The sequence below is a fragment of the Giraffa tippelskirchi genome, chromosome 10, assembly GCF_054371585.1.
Source record: "Giraffa tippelskirchi isolate mGirTip1 chromosome 10, T2T-mGirTip1v1.2.pri, whole genome shotgun sequence".
Taxonomy (NCBI): domain Eukaryota; kingdom Metazoa; phylum Chordata; class Mammalia; order Artiodactyla; family Giraffidae; genus Giraffa; species Giraffa tippelskirchi.
The window spans coordinates 106514500-106530933 of NC_137284.1; the positions used below are offsets into that span (position 1 = coordinate 106514500).

Genomic DNA, 16434 nt, shown 5'->3' on the forward strand with positions numbered 1-16434 from the left:
GGCCCTTGCAGGACCGAGACCTCTCTTGTCCTATCACGGGAACCCCCTACATTGCACCCCTTTACTTCTCCTTAGGGCCGGGAAAATTGGGCACATCTAGAAATGTCGATTTTTTTTTTTTTTTTTTTTTTATAAATTTATTTATTTTAGTTGGGGGCTAATTACTTTACAATATTGTAATAGTTTTTGCCATACATTGACATGAATCAGCCATGGGTTTACATGTCGATTTTTTGTTGTTGTTTTTTTTCCTTCTGAGCAACTATAAAGGAGGAAGAGGTGACGTTAGCAGCTGGTTGTTAATGAAGACCTGGGGCTCTCCCCACAGGGCCAGTCTGTCACCCCCCACCCTTGCCAGGATTTGTGGCTGGGCCCCGCCTCCTTCCCCACCTCCCCACATTCCACCCACCCCTATGTGCTCCCTTCCCCCCTAGAGATCATGGTGTCTGAGGCTCAGTGATTTCAAACATGAGGAATGAAAGCTGGCTGAGCTCTGGTAGCACAGGCTATGCCTCCCCTCCTACATCCCCAGAGCAGGGGCAGAATTGTGACGTCAGAGGCGGTCTCCTGGGCACCAAAGCACTGCTCAGCTGCTCTGGGTTTGGCAACCCCTCCCTTCTGTTTGTCATGGCAACAAACCCTAACCACTGCCAGGAAGCGGGGGTGTGCAGAGGGCACCCCCAAGTGGGGGCTGCCAGTTTCATCTTACAGAGGTGACCCCAGTTTGCCATCACCACTGCCCAGCCAGGAGAGCTCTCTCTGCAGCCGTGGCTCTGACCTTAAAGGAGACACCTTCAGGCCGTGGGCATGGAAACCCTGCCTGGGGAGAGAAGCCTCATCTCTGTCCCCACAACTTGCCTGGCCTAGGATGTGACACAAAGTACAGGAGCCTCGTACCTGTCCAGGGGATCACTTCATTCAGAGGATTTCAGCCAATAATTCACAATCTGAGAGCATTTCTTAATGATCTTTAAAAACAGCACACCTCTTAGAGACACTAGCTAGTTCTGCCTGTTGCCTTGCTTGGCCAAAGCCAGTGCAGCCACTTTACATAGAAAAGGGACCTGGGGAGGAGGGTTCAGGGGTGATAGCTGGCTGACTGATACATCAGTATCAAAAGCAAAACCCACAGACACCCCGGGTTGTGTGCATGCAGCATGCACACGGAATGCCAGCATCTCTGCAGCTTTGTGTGTGAGGAGGGGGCAGTGTGGGCTAGACCCCCGACCATAGTCAGCATAGCTGCCAGCTCACGGGCAGCCCCAGCCCAGAGCTGCCAGAGAGAAACTGTGCTGAGGTCTGCAGCAACTCTCTGGCTCCAGAACTGCTCTGGAGCATATAGAAGGGGGTGTCCCAGACGCCCAGCAGCTAGCTTGCTGGGCTCTGTGACAAGGGACCACTCTCGCCTGACCCTGTGACTTCTGAGGGGTAAGGCCAACTGCTGACTTGGTGATCTGTTTTGGCTGCTGCCTTTTCCTCCTTCCTGATGCCCAGTTTCTGACTGTTTGCTGTGCATGAATACTTCCTAGGGCATCCAGGGGAATCGGAGAGACAGCAGCTCAGGTCAGTCTGCTTGCTGCTCCCAACTCTGGAGAGAGAGGGCTTGTCTGGAGGTGTCAGTGGCCTCCCCACCCAGAAGCTCCTTCTGAGCCCCTTCCAAGCCCCAGTGACCCCTGGAGGGCTCCCCCTCTCCCTAGTAAGAGAAGGGTGCCCTCAGAGCACTTCGGCTGCCCTCTAATCCAGAGATTCCCAAACGCCCGGCTTCCTTACCCAGCGCTGGGAGCACTGATGAAGCGCAGGAGGTGATTCTGGAAACCAGACATTGTGTGTGTCTGGGCCAGGGTCCAGGAAACCCTGATTTTAAGAAAATCTCTCCAGGTGATTCTGCTGCTTATCAGGTTTGGGAAGCGGCCATTTGACCTCCTTCCCGCCCAGAGGTCAAAGTTACCAGAGCTATGATCTCCCCCAAATTCCTCTCCTTCCTGCTCTGGACAAGTTCCCCAGCCGAGGGAACCCCAAGTGTGTGTGCTGACCCAGCCCCGAGAGAGAAAAAAACAAAGTGAAAAAGGTGAGCTTCTCTAGCTCACAGTTTAAAGTGGGCTTTTCTCCTTTTCAGAAGGAGTGGCCCCGCACAGCAATAGGAGTGATACCTTGAACCTTGCGAGGTACGGGCTGGGGCCCGCCAGCTTCCCATGTCCGTTGCCGGGCGAGCTCTCCTGCCAGGCGGCATCTCTCAGCTCCACCCCGGCCGCCGTGTCCCACAGGAACCCCGCAAACCCAGCACCCTGCGGGAGAAGACGAGGTGTTAGTGTGCAGAGAGGTCTGTCTGGTGGGGTGCTCAGCCCCAAGCTGGGAAGCAGCAGGCAAGGCCAAGTGGAGACAAAGGGAAAGCAGCAGACTCTACACTGGGTCCGGGGGTGACCTGCCCGGGGGCTGTTTCTGAAACAAAAGCATATCCCCAAACCACAGCATTCCTCCTTGTCCCCCCAACAAATTTCCCAGACCAGCAATTTCAGAGAGGTTCACACAGCTGGGGTGCCTAGGCTCTTCTTTGGCAAGGGCATGTTGCAGGGGAGATCCCAGACTAGGCACAGAATTATCTTTTTAAGCATCACATCCTGTAGAACGCCACTCACGTACCCATCTGTCACATGAAGACTTAGCTGCTCAGAGAGGTTAAGTAACTTCCCTGAAACCCCACAGCTGGTAAATGGCAATGCTGAGGATCAAATACAAGACTCCAAGAGGTGGCTTTGGTTACTGAGCAGTTGCCAGCTTCCAGCTCAGCCCCGTCTGCCGCCTCATGGGTACCCTGCCAGGCGCTGGCCCATGTCTGCTAAACAAGCATTCAATGCACAGTATCCTTTAAGATTCTATAGCCACTCTGTGAGTTGAGGGAGGAGCTGTTGATCCCATTTTACAGATGAAGGAGTTGAGGCTGAGTGATCTGAGAGGCAACCACACACTGTTACCCAGTGGCCTTGACACCCGACCTGGAGTAGGGTTACCTGACTTGAAAATCTCCAACAGGCTCTGTCAGGCTCAGTCAAGGTCCTGGGCTTGCAAAGAGTGAAAAGTGGCCAGGTTGCCGGGTCTAGTTTTCTCACCATGAACATCTAGTATATAGCACAGTGCCTGACACACAATAACTTTTCTAATGATTTGTTGAAGAGATAAATAGTGTTGAATGGATTGTAAGAGTCCTGTGAACCTATATATATGTGTGTAAAGTGCCTTTAAAAAAAAAAGGTGTGAAAGTGTTAATTGCTCAGTTGTGTTTGACTCTTTTTGACCCCAAGGACTATAAGCTCACCAGGCTCCTCTGTCCATGGAATTCTCCAGGCAAGAATACTGGAGTGGGTAGCCACACCCTTCTCCAGGGGATCTTCCCGACCCAAGGATTGAACCTGGGTCTCCCACATTGTAGGCAGATTCTTTACCATCTGAGCCATTAAAAACATTTAAAAAATTATTTTTATATATTTATGTATGGCTACATTGGGTCTTCATTGCTACACCAGCTTTTCTGTAGTTGTGGCAAGTAGGGGCTACTCTCTAGCTGCAGTGCGTGGATTTCTCATTGCAGTGGCTTCTCTTGTTGCAGAGCAGGGGCTCTAGAGGGCTTCAATAGTTGCTGCATGTGGGCTCAGAAGTTGTGGTTCCTGGGCTCTAGAGCACAGACTCAATAGTTGTGGCGTGGGCTTAGTTGCTAGGCAACATGTGGGATCTTATCGGACCAGGGATGGCACCCCTGTCTCCTGCATTGGCAGGCAGATTCTTTACCAATGAGCCACCAGGGAAGCCCCCCAACCCTGTTTTTTAAGTTTATTTTTATTTTACTTTTGGCTGCACCATGCAACCTGTGGGAACATAGTTCTCCGACCAGGATTGAACCTGGGCCCCTGGCAGGGAGAGTATAGAGTCCTAACCACTGGGCCACTAGGGAAGTCCCCTATTAGTATTATTTCTTTGTGGACTGAGAAGGGACAGTCATGGGCTGGAGTGGTAAAGACCAGATACCTTCCCATTATCCTGTATTTCCAGCCTCCTGGCTACCCCTGCAGTAATCACTTACACCCCAAACCCAGAGCAATAAGATTTACAGCACACTTTAAAGTAGGAACTAAAAAGAAAGCTTATTGTCAATAAGTGACTGGATACTTTTAATCCATTAAACATTACAATTTAAAAGTCCCAGATCTCCATATCACTCAGATAAGTATTTATATCATGTGTGTTTATAAGCATATTAGGTATACTAGAGATACAAACGGGCTTCCCACAATGGCTCAGTGGTAAAGAATCTGCCTGCCAATGCAAAGCCATAGGAGACGTGGGTTTGATCCCTGGATTGGGAAGATCCCTTGGAGAAGGGAATGGCAACCCACTCCAGTATTCTTGCCAGGAAGATCCCATGGACAGAGGAGCCTGGTGGGCTATAGTCCAAGGGTCACAAAGAGTCAGACAAAATTGACATGCACACAGCACCAACAGCTAGAGATAAAAATATAACATCTGCATTTATAGGAAAATTTTGTAATCCACTCATAATTAACTATCAGGAACCTTTTTTTTTTTAAATCTAAAATTCCACTGATGTTGAATATTTCAAGTGAGTAAAAACTTGTCTTGAATATGATATGTAGGAGTGAAAATATATACATAGAGAGATTTACCTAAACCCATATGGGCAATACTAATGAGAGAAAATTCAAAATTAAAATCTGTTGAAAGTTTCCACAGACCATTTCCATGTGCACAATTTTTACCACTAAAGCAAATATTTCATGTATGAATTAAGTGAATCTGAAGTTCTCAGTCAATGAACAATGGGCTCTCTACAAACTTGGCAGAGGCTGGAACCATGGAGAAGGGATTAGAAGGACAAAGGACAGAAATACCCCATTTGCAGCCTTGGCTCCAGACAGGATTTCTCCTCTCCTCCCAACACCCAAGCTTCCATTTCTGTCTGGGCAGCAGGCCATTCCTGATCCAAACAGGAAATAAGAACCAGGGCATTTTGAAACAAATGGCAAAGAGCTAAAAAATGGGCAGAAATACAACATTACATCAAGGATGTTGGCAAAGGAAAGGTTTTAAACGTCTGTGATTGGAAGAAAGAAAATGGAAAGAAAATTCCTGTTCCGCAGATGAGGGTACCTTTTGGAGCTGAGTCGAGGGCGTCTCTGAAACAATGGCCTTCCAGCATCCCCGGGGCCCTTTCCACTTGCGGATGTTGGGCAGGATTGGCTGGTTTAGCTCCGTACAGAACTGTAAAGACAGAGAACACGTTGGTGTGTGTTCCCGCCCAAAGCAGTTCCTGCTGCAGGCAGCCTGAGGAGCCAGAAAATGCAGGATCCTGACTCTTCAGCCTGATTCAGACACTTGTCAGACCTCATCCTTGTGTTCTCAGAAGCCAGAGTTTATGAAGACCAGGATGACAAAATAAGCCTTGAAAATTAAAAAGCAAACTGTCCACTGGTGAAATATACAATTATCACGTGGAGGATTTTAGCTTAGAGCAAACCATTCTCTTCATAGCAATCCACCACAAATAGTTCAAAAGCAGTTGTCAGAATCTTTTTAATCCTTGAAAAGTCAGTGGTTAAGGTCCCAGGAGAGTCTAGATCAGGATCAAATACAGAGGGAAGAACATGGATACATGGTACTTTCCCACCCCTGTTAGAGGCACAAAAACAGACCCCCAGAAGGTAGTCAATAATGGTGAAATAATTTTGAATAGTGACAACTGGTCACTAGACTTAATGTGGTGGTCATTTCATAATGTATAAAATTACCGGATCACTACGTTGTACATCTGAGACTAATACAATATTGTAAATCAATTATACTTCAATTAAAAAAAAGTACCAACTGACCCTCCCCTCACCATGCACCACCATATTGTTCACCTTGGTTTTCCTCTGAGAAGAAAGACCTCTCATGGGTGGTTATTGTGTGTTTTCAGGGTGAGCTTCTTTTTGTGTACCTGTGTTTCACCAATATAGAACTGCAAGGTGACTTTATCATCAAGGCAAAATGAAATCGTACAGACAAAGTATTAATAAAATGAAGAATTGAAAAACTACAGGTTTCAGAATCCATGGGCCAGTTCCTCTAAGTCATGCCTCAAACACAACCCCATCTCTTGGGGCTGGTTCTTTTAAGGGGTCTCTGGAATTTGTCAGATTTGGGCTGTGTTTGAGATGCTCTGATACCTGGTACTGCCCCTTCTGGGTGATACCTCCTGTCCCTTTACTTTATGCACCTTGGGCACCCTACTCAGCCCTTCTTGTGCCTGGCCATACCGGCCAGTCTCTGGGCTTCCTTTCGGAGGCATCATTGCCATCTCCTCAAAGAGCCACCCTTAAATAACCTCAGCCCCACAGCTTCAGCTTACACTTCTACCCCAAAAGCCCCCAAATCTGTACCAGCAGCTCAGATTTCTCTCTTGAGTTTTGAATTATATTTTGACTTCCTTTTTAACATTTCCATCAGAAGATTTCCACAGAAGCACAAACCCAGCAGGTCCCAAAGGAACATGCCGTTCCCCTCCCCCAAGCGCATCTCAATTCCTGGCATAAGCATCCTTCCAGCTACTCTGACTCTGCCCTCTCCTCCCACAGGCTAGCGCTCGCCAGGCCACACGCAGCATCACGTCTGTCGGAAGCACCCTCTTTCTGTTCTCCGATACCACTGTTATGGTCCATTTTAGAGCCCCCTATTCTCTCACCTGGCTCACTGGCATAGCTTGTTAGAGCTCTCTCTGCCTCTCTGTCATTCAATCCCCTCCCATCTGTCTACAGGGTAAGCTGTGATGGCTATGCTGACACACCATCCCTGTGGTTCTCAAAGTGTGGTCCAGGGCCCAGGAACATCAGCATTACCTGGGAACTTGTGGGAAACTCTCTGGCCCCACCCTAGACCTACTGGATCAGAAACTCTAGGGTGAGGCCCAGTAAATGTGTTTTAACAAGCCCTTTGGTGATTTGGATGCCAGGTAAGATATGAGAACCATTGCAGCTGCCACTCCTCCCTAAGCATCTGCCTCAGATTCACGTGGTGCTGTGGGCAGACAGTGAGTGGTCCGCTGGCCGCCTCCTCCAGGAATGCCTTGGCTGCAGAGAGCTGCTCTCATGCCCTTCCTGGGCAGTTCACATCCAGCGGCTGAGAGAGGCCAGGGTCTGACAGTCTAGTCTTTGCTCTCCTGTTGCTCGAGCTCTAAGAGAGAAGACGAATCATTTTTCTAGTGACAAGCACTATGGAGGAAACAAATCTGGGTGAGGATGGAGCCTCCTGGGAGGGTTACTCTAGATGTACACGGTTCTAGGAGTCATGCTGCTTTTACAGTTACATGTTGATGTGTCTGCCTCTTCCCAGTAGTGGATGCCACAAGAGCAGGGGCTGTCCCCAAGTTGCCTTTAGAGCATGGCAGAGCATGGTGCCCAGTGATGCTCTACAAGCATCGGCTGATGAACCAGGAAATTTCAGAGACAATCACCATCCTCAAATCCAGGTATGAGAGACAAAAGAAGGAATTTCTTTTTGAGGCTATTTCAGTAACTGCTTCAATCTTAATCTGACTTTGAGTTTGCCTGGGAAGGGTTCTCCCTGGGATCTGGTCCTCTATGGCTTTTATCCATTCCCGTTTCAACACTGCCACGGATGGTGTTATTCCCAATGGGGGGACTTCACCCCGGATGAATCCCCATAGCCAGATGATCCTGGCTGGTAGCCACCCTTGGGCAGGAAATGAAGCACTCTGGAAAATGCATGCAGAATTTATCAACTCTAACTTTAGGAGTCCAGCGAGGAAATGAACTTCCAGAGGGTCCAATTTCCTGCCGGGGAATCATTCACTTGCTGAGTGATCATTAGAGCTGAATCTAAGAGTCATTAAAAAGGAGAACAGCTCTCCAGTGTCCATCTGGTGTCTCACTGCTCTCCACATAGGCAGGCCTGAACCTGGCTGCTTGCCTACATCTCTGAGGATGCACCCCCAGGAACCTCTAGCTCTTAAAAAGCCCCTGAGGTGATTAGCCAACCAGCTATACTGGAGAGCTCCAGCCTCTGAGGCCATGCTGTCCTGGGAAAAGCAATCTGCAGGCAGCCAGAAAGCTCATCTCTCTTGACCCTCACAGGTCAGGAGAGACTCTGTTTTTCATGCACACCTCTCTCAAAGATGGGCTCTGGAGATATAGCTTTGTGTTGGTTCAAGCGTGAGCATCAGTATCACCTGGGAACTTAAAATGCTATCGAAATTAGAGTGTCTGAGTGAGACCTGGCAAGCTGCATTTTAACATCTCTTTCAGGTGACTCTGACTCAAGTTTAAAGCTAGTGTTATGGAATGAAGGAAAGACATTTTCCTTTTCTTTGTTTTATATTTAAAAGTCTTTCCCTCATAGGTAAACTCTGGAAGACAAGGAACCATGATTCCTGAACCTTAAGGGCCGCCTGTATTTTTTAAATCTGAAGCTTTGCCCTTGATGCTTCTCTCAGCCCACAGATTAGATGATCCTTCTCTCTGCCCCCTTTTTTAGTATTTCTTATGTTACTGGGGACAATTAGTAATATAAGGGGGGCTTCCCTGGTGGCTCAGAGGTAAATAAACCTGCCTGCAAGGCAGGAGATGCAGGAGACCTAGGTTCGATCCCTGGGTTGGGAAGATCCCCTGCAGGAAGAAATGGCAACCCACTTCAGTATCCTTGACTGAAAAATTCCATGAACAGAGGAGCCTGGCAGGCTACAGTCCACGGGGCTGCAAAGAGTTGGACATGGCTGATCAACTGAACACACATACACAATAAAATAAGGGAACAAGGAGAACAGTGTTTATGGCTGAAAGCATTCTATGCCTCAAGTTTCATGATCAGCATTAGGTAACAGGTAGGTATTTTCTTCTATTTCTAGAACTGAAAAAAGAATTGCCACAATTAAAAATGAAATTTAATAAAAGAGCAAGAAAAAAATTGCCAGCTTGATAACTTAGCTGACTGCTTGCACTAACAGTTCACAGCAAACCTAAGGAGGGGAGCACCTTTAAATCCTTGCTACTCAGTGTGTGGTCCATGGACCAGTAGCATCAACCTCACCTTGGAGTCTGTTAGAAACGCAAGCTCTCAGGTCCATCCACACCAGTGCCCTGGAATCTGCACTGTCACAGGATCCCAGGGTGCAAATTCAGCAAGCTTTGAGAAGCCTGCTCCAACAGCCCCCTTGTTGGGTCCACACCATCCCTATTATCCCACCAACAGATCACACTACCAGTTATTCAGGAGGAAAATGCAGCCCAGAAATGTTAGGCCCAAACATAAGTGAGTTGAATGTGAGATTCCACAGCTGACAGGGTTTAGAGGGAGGTGTGAACTGAGGTCTGTCTCCTAACGTACCACCTCCTGGTCAGAACAGGTGGACCATGTGGGGCTGGACATGCTGCAAGGGGTGGGGACAGCTGGCCTTTACCAATCCTTAGATTCTTTCTCTCAAACACTTCAAAGGGAAACAAAAGCATTCTCTGAGAGCCCTCAACCTGAACTCTGCCTGAAGTTGAATTTTTTTTTTAAAGAACAGCTGGTTCTCAAATTTTCTGCTTCGCCCACACACCAGAAGGAAGAAAATATACTTTAAGCAAAAGTGGTGTACAAGGGCAGAATGGGTGGAAATGAAAGGGGCAAGGTGGGTATGATTGGAAAAAAGCCTCCCAGGTAACTGTGATCTGCACAAATCTCAACACAGGGCCCTTGCCCGCCACCTGTGTCTCTAAAGTACCAGGGGCTAACCCATCACCTGTATTTAGCAGAATTACACCAGCTCTCATTTTAAACCACACGTTTGCCCACCCTACCCTGACTGAGTCGGAATCTGAGGTCAGGGCCAAGCTGTGCACTCTCAAGTTCCCCAATTTTAAACTAAAGCTTGAGAAGTTCAGAGGAAGATAGACAATTGTTGCTTTAGAACTTGGTCTTTGCATTTTTAATACCTGTGGTCAGGAAAGACAATTTGTATTGTTCAAAACAAATAAATACCATTTCAGCTCTCCCACTCTGCCCCGTGTAAGCATCTGACTGAGATCCTTTGCAGATCACCCTGTGAGATAAAGGCATGGAGGAAGCCCAGACACCATATATACAGACAGGCATGCAACGGAGGTTTGTTGAATGAATGAGTAAAGGCATGTCTCCTGGGGATCCCACCTTAGGCTTTTCTGTTCCAGGATAAATGACAAGAACCCCCCAAATGGGCTGGACTACTTTCTTGAGCTTCAGACCAAGTAGGGGGTAATATCAGTCTTTAGTATGAGCCCCACAGTCAGCTACTCAGATGCAGAACTTGATTGTTAAGGCCAAATTCACCCCTCTCTCTGCTTTGGCTTGTCAACAGGGAGCCTAAGTCAGACTTTTAAACTCCAATCTACAAGATGCCCAAGTTGCTGGCATTCAGAAATGTCAAGTCCTAAAAGACAGGACTGCTTTGGCTGTGCTTAGGATGTGCTGCACACATCAGGTCTGTCTGGACCAGCTGGCTGTTCGTCTCTGCAGAGACAAGAGGTTCCAAGGCTTGACAACAAACTCTTTCTTGGCCGGTGGACTTTTGGGCTTCGTTTATCCCTTCTACCCCTCTCCCATCCTGAAATGAATACTCCTTGGTTCATCTGGTCCTGACCAGTAAACAACAATGGGAAAGGGGTCCAACCTCACTCGGTGGCTTGTGCAGACACCATCAAGCTCCGCAGTCCCTTCATCTTCCCCGTCCAGTTAAGGTGAAATGAAACCCAGGGCTCTCGGAGCTAGTTACAAAGATGCACTGCTAGTGCTGACTGTACAGTCAGCTGGAGACAGAATGTCAGGAGGACAGACAGGTTTTCAAAGCAAACTCCGCATGGCCGCCCTTCTCCTGCTTCCTGGATGGGGAGTAGGGGTATATTTTCATTTGGAATCCTCAGGGCCAAAGTTCTAGATGAAGCTGCTTCACTGAGTTGGCTATTTCGCTTACTCTTCTGATTCTTGAGGTGACGTCTCCTTGACCACGAGCTTTCCACTTGTTACCCACCCCTTCCCTCTGTGCACTCAGCAGCAGCTCTTGGAAACACAACACACTGTGGGAACAGAGAGGTGCAGGTGCCTTAAGGGGATGAATGGCCATCATAGATGAAAGTAGCCCTTTTTTGTTTTTTAATTACAAAAAAATGTTTTTGGTTGCACCACTTGGCATGTGGGACCTGAGTTCCCCAAACAGGGACTGAACCATGCCCCCTTACATTGGAAGCATAGGGTCTTAACCACTGGACCACCAGAGAAGTCCCAGCAGTCCTGTCTTAAGCCTGGTGAGGTCGAGAGACTCAATTTTCTTTCATTTGAGTACTACGGGAAACAGACAAAGGATACAGACAACATTTTTTTTTTGAAATGTTAATAGTGAGCAAAGGCTTAGCTTTGCCAGGATCGTCAAGCACATGTATGTTATGGGCAACATTAGAAGCCAGCATATCTCTGGGTGTCTGTCAGTAATTGCGTGGAGAGTGAAACCATGGAATGGTTAGGGTCCTTAAAATGTCAATATACTCTCAAAGAACACCGAGCCATGGAAAAGCTGAATAACGTCTGCATGCATGTTAAGTTGCTTCAATCATGTTTGACTCTTTGTGACTCCATGGAGTGTAGCCCGCCAGGCTCCTCTGTCCATGGGATTCTCCAGGCAAGAATACTGGAGTGGGTTGCCATTTCCTCCTCCAGGGGATCTTCTGGACCCAGGGATCAAACCTGTGTCTGTCTCCTGCATTGGCAGGCATGTTCTTTACCACTAGGACCACCTGGGAAGTATTAATCATGCATGGCCTTCTAACAATAAGCCAATTACAAAGTTTTCTGGGCATATTTAGACTTTCAGATGTTGATACTTTGTAAGGCCATACTGCCTATGGGGCAGCAATATACTTATTGTTCTGTCCTACTAAGTGCTAAATGCCTTAACCGTTCTTAACCATCTTAAAGGCCTGGCCTCCTCTCCCCAGGGCAGGGCACACATGCAAAATGTAACATGGACACAGAGTCAGGGTAAAGAGTCTTTCACTCCCCCTCGTTCCCAATCTGTATGGAAGAGAAAGAGATCATTCCCACAGAGCCGTGATGAGGTGTAGTCACCTCTGCTCAAACGCAGACACAGGCATGTATGCCAGAGGGGAGACAGGTGCAAGGTAGACCAGAGAGCCATGAGTTTGGGGCCCCCAGGGTTGCTCAGAGCCCCTCACCCAACACTGCTGTCACACTGGGTGTGTCCGGGAGCCTTTCCCAAGGGCCCAGGTGTCTGTGGAAGGAAAGAGGGTGGCCATTCCTCTGCCCCTGGGGGCTCACTGAACAACTACCATGTTCTAAAATTGAAAGAAAGAACTGGGCTCATTTCCTTGTAGCTTTGGAAGGGCACTTCAACTTCTAACACTGCATGGTTCTAGAACGCTAGGAGGAAAGAGGCAAAGAGGAGGGTACGGGAAGAGAAGTATAAGACTGAAAGAGAAAATGCAGTGTTCTCAGAAACATCAAAACTCCTTTCTCCCTCTTTCTCTGTGGTAATCACCCCATGAACTCCATAAAGGAGCTGACTGCTCTGAGAGCACATCAGGTTAACTTTCCGAAGGCTTTCTCCCAAACATGGAGAACGGAGTCCACTCTTTTGAAAAAGAGCATCAGCCCTCCTTAATGTGCCCTGAGTCCTACCTGAAGACTCCTTGCTAAACTGCCTAACTAAGAGCTTATGTTTCATAGGCAGTCATTCTAGTAAGTTTAAGTTTGGACACATCCATCAGTTGTAAGAAAACATAGGTGGCCAATAATCCCCAATCAGTTAGCTCTGAGTCCTGTGAAAGAGAGAGAGCCAGAGGCCAAGGAAGGGTGGGCGAGGGACGCGGACCAGCATTTATTAAGCGCAGCGATTAGGCACTGTTCATATATTATCACATCTGATCCCAACAACAATCCTGAGAGGCAGTTAATAATGCTCTCATCTGACATGTGAGGAAAGCAGGGCTTAGAGAGGGACCACAGCAAGGTCACCCACTGCCAGCGAGTGGGATAAAGTCCAGCGTAGCCAACTCGAAGGCTCAATTGCACTTCACTTAGGAGAGAAGTCTCAGAAAACACGAATTAGACCACCTGCCCTGTGAGATGATGTGTGTGTGTGTACTGCACCATGTGTGTTCCAAATTTGGGATTCTCTGGAACTAAAAGCCACACCACCACCACCACACTGCTACTGTCTGCTTCCTCACCCCTGCTCCAGGTTACCTGGGTCCTGGGGACACCACCCTCCTGGGGAGGTCAACACATCAGAATTATAGCCTTCCTCCCGGTAGGAGCCAGGGACCAACGGGACACACAGCCAAGTGTTCAGAGCTTCGTGGGGCAGCCCCTGCCCTAAAGGCTCAGGCCCGTCCTTCTCCATCCATCCAGAGAAGCAGTGGGCTTTCCGCCCTTGCATAACTTGGCCCGCGAGCCCCTGCTCAGTCAGCTCCATGAACATGCTCTTCCTAGGGATCCGAAAGGATTCTGGAGGACTGTTCATCCTTGTTTAAACACTCCTATCATGCTGAGGAAGACACAAAGCAAACAAGAACGCATTCCCTCCACCTCCATAACCAGTTCCTCATCAGCTGCTCCTTCAGAGTCAAGGGGAGGGATACCCACACACACTCCTGTCACCGAGTGGCTGCCGGTTCTGGTAGCCTCTCCTCCATGCTCCCAGGAGCTCCTTAGAGTATGTTTCCTGAACAAGACGGTTACAAATAAGCACAGGGGGAGGGAGGGTACTTTGCAAGGCAGTTAGAATTTTTTATTTTTTTGGCAAGGGCAATTATAAAATGGAGAGTAAGAGAGAGCTGAAGATTCCTGGAGATGAAGGCAGGTTAGGATGGGGAGTGAGAGGCATGGGGCCTGGGGCCCTCCTATGGGGGTCTTATATCCCTATGTTGCTGCCTCTGTGCTTGTCATCACCTCATCACACCTTGTTTCCACCCTTCAGGGACGCTTACAAAAGTTCTTTTCTTCTCTAAAGCTCCTTGGATGCTAAGACTCTTAATCTGAGATGGGAGTTAAGATTGTACTAGTAATTCTGTGGCTTTTTCCCCTCCTTCTCTTTAAACTGAGGCTTATGCTCTGGTATCGGTAAACACAAGCTCATTATAGGACAATTTTTAAATTGGAGAAACAAAGAAAAATTTAAGCAGAATATCACTGTGCAAAGACAACCACTGCTAACACTTTTGGTTGATTCCCTTCTAGGATGTTTCCTATGTGTTTAATTAATATGTGTATAGCTGATTATTCATAAAGACACACACAGTTTTGTTCTAATGGTGCCACTGTATTACAAACTCTTCCAAACTCTCTTCATGCCCCATCTAACACATTATCATATGGACACAGCATGGTATCCCCCGAGTGGTGGATGTTTTGTGGGCTGGGAGGAATTTCTGCTATTTAGGGGCTGGTTTCAATTCATTTCATTATCAGTTCAGTTCAGTCGCTCAGTCGTGTCCGACTCTTTGCGACCCCATGAATTGCAGCACGCCAGGCCTCCCTGTCCATCACCAACTCCCGGAGTCTACCCAAACCCATGTTCATCGAGTCGGTGATGCCATCCAACCATCTCATCCTCTGTCATCCCCTTCTCCTCCCGCCCCCAATCCTACCCAGCATTAGGGTCTTTTCCAATGAGTCAACCCTTCGCATGAGGTGGCCAAAGTATTGGAGTTTCAGCTTCAACATCAGACCTTCCAATGAACACCCAGGATTGATCTCTTTTAGGATGGATTGATTGGATCTCCTTGCAGTCCAAGGGACTCTCAAGAGTCTTCTCCAACACCACAGCTTAAAAGCATCAATTCTGCAGCGCTCAGCTTTCTTCACCGTCCAACTCTCACATCCATACATGACCACTGGAAAAACCATAGCCTTGACTAGACGGACTTTTGTTGGCAAAGTAATGTCTCTGCTTTTAAATATGCCATCTAGGTTGGCCATAACCTTCCTTCCAAGGAGTAAGCGTCTCTTAATTTCATGGCTGCAGTCACCATCAGCACTGATTCTGGAGCCCAAAAAAATAAAGTCTGACACTGTTTCCACTGTTTCCCCATCTATTTCCCATGGAGTGATGGGACCAGATGCCATGATCTTAGTTTTCTGAACGTTGAGCTTTAAGCCAACTTTTTCACTCTCCTCCTTCACCTTCATCAAGAGGCTCTTTAGTTCTTCTTCACTCTCTGCCATAAGGGTTATAAACATCCTAAAATCACCTACTATGGTAGCAATAAAACCTCACCATTCTACCCTGTGCTGTACTTAGTCACTCAGTAGTGTCTGACTCTTTGCAACCCCATGGACTGTAGCCCGCCAGGCTCTTCTGTCCATGAGGATTTTCCAGGCAAGAATACTAAAGTGGGTAACCATGCCCTCCTCCAGGGACTGAACCCAGGTCTCCCGCATTGCAGGCAGATTCTTTACCGTCTGAGCCACCAGGAAAGCCCAAGAATACTGGAGTGGGTCGCCTATCCCTTCTCCAGGGGAACTTCCCAACCCAGGAATCAAACCAGGGTCTCCTCCATTGCAGGTGGATTCTTTATCAGCTGAGCTACCCAGGAAGCCCCCCACTCTACCCTACGTGCTCACAATGCTTATATCCACATGCCTAAAAAAGATCCCAAGTAAGTTAGTTTAAAATCATGTCTTTGTTTTTGAAGGTAAATCAGGAGGCATTATTTTTTTTCACGTACATACTTCTGATAAACAGTTGGCAGCTCAGGGGCCTAGAGAGTGAAGGACTATGGACATTAAGGCCCCTGAACTGTACGATCAGAAAGGAAGCAATAAACTGTTTCTTACATCTCTGACTGACAGAAGACGTGGGAGTTTTCCTAAATAGTTTCCTTCATCTGCAGATAAACCATTCTCACCTTTATTTTTGCCCCTCTAGCTTTGTTTTTAATGTCTCTTTAGAGAATTTGTCCTGACATTAACCTGTCAGGACCCTCAGGTACAAAGGGCCAGCAGATCACAAGCCAGAATTCAGTGGGAATGTCCACTGTTCACTGTGGGGCCTTTAACAAAACTGTCCAGACTCGGGACAGCACCCTCAACTCCTTCAGTGGAGGAGTCCTTCCCACATTCTCAGTGTTTAAGTGGATCACGTTCATTAGTTAAGGGTGAGAGTCTGAAGAACACAGACTCTGGAGAAAGGCTGGCAGGACCTAAACTTTGGCTCTGCCACTTACCAAGAGTTTCGACTTTGGGCAAATGGCTCCCTTGCTCAGGCCTCAGTTTCTTCGTCTATAACAAGGGGACAGAAATCATCCTGGCCTCATGAGTCCGATATTTCTAAAGCAGGGTGCACAGGGCTTGGCACGCAGCAAGTCCACTCTGTTCCTGTGGCGGTCATACAGATTGGGC

The 16434-nt window shown here is 47.8% G+C and overlaps 1 protein-coding gene across 4 annotated transcripts in view; it reads right to left on the minus strand.

Moving 5' to 3' along the window:
* EEPD1 (endonuclease/exonuclease/phosphatase family domain containing 1) overlaps nucleotides 1–16434 on the minus strand; it is a 131052-nt gene that overhangs the window by 12470 nt on the left and 102148 nt on the right. For all 4 annotated transcript variants that reach the window (XR_014066772.1, XR_014066774.1, XR_014066773.1 and 1 more), the window contains exons 4-5: nucleotides 5161–5271; nucleotides 2151–2285 (exon numbers count right to left, since the gene is read on the minus strand). Coding sequence is in view for 1 of the 4 variants with exons in the window: in XM_081534237.1 (XP_081390363.1) it covers nucleotides 2151–2285; nucleotides 5161–5271 (246 nt within the window). In the remaining 3 variants the exon portion in view is untranslated. The remainder of the gene's footprint in view (nucleotides 1–2150; nucleotides 2286–5160; nucleotides 5272–16434) is intronic.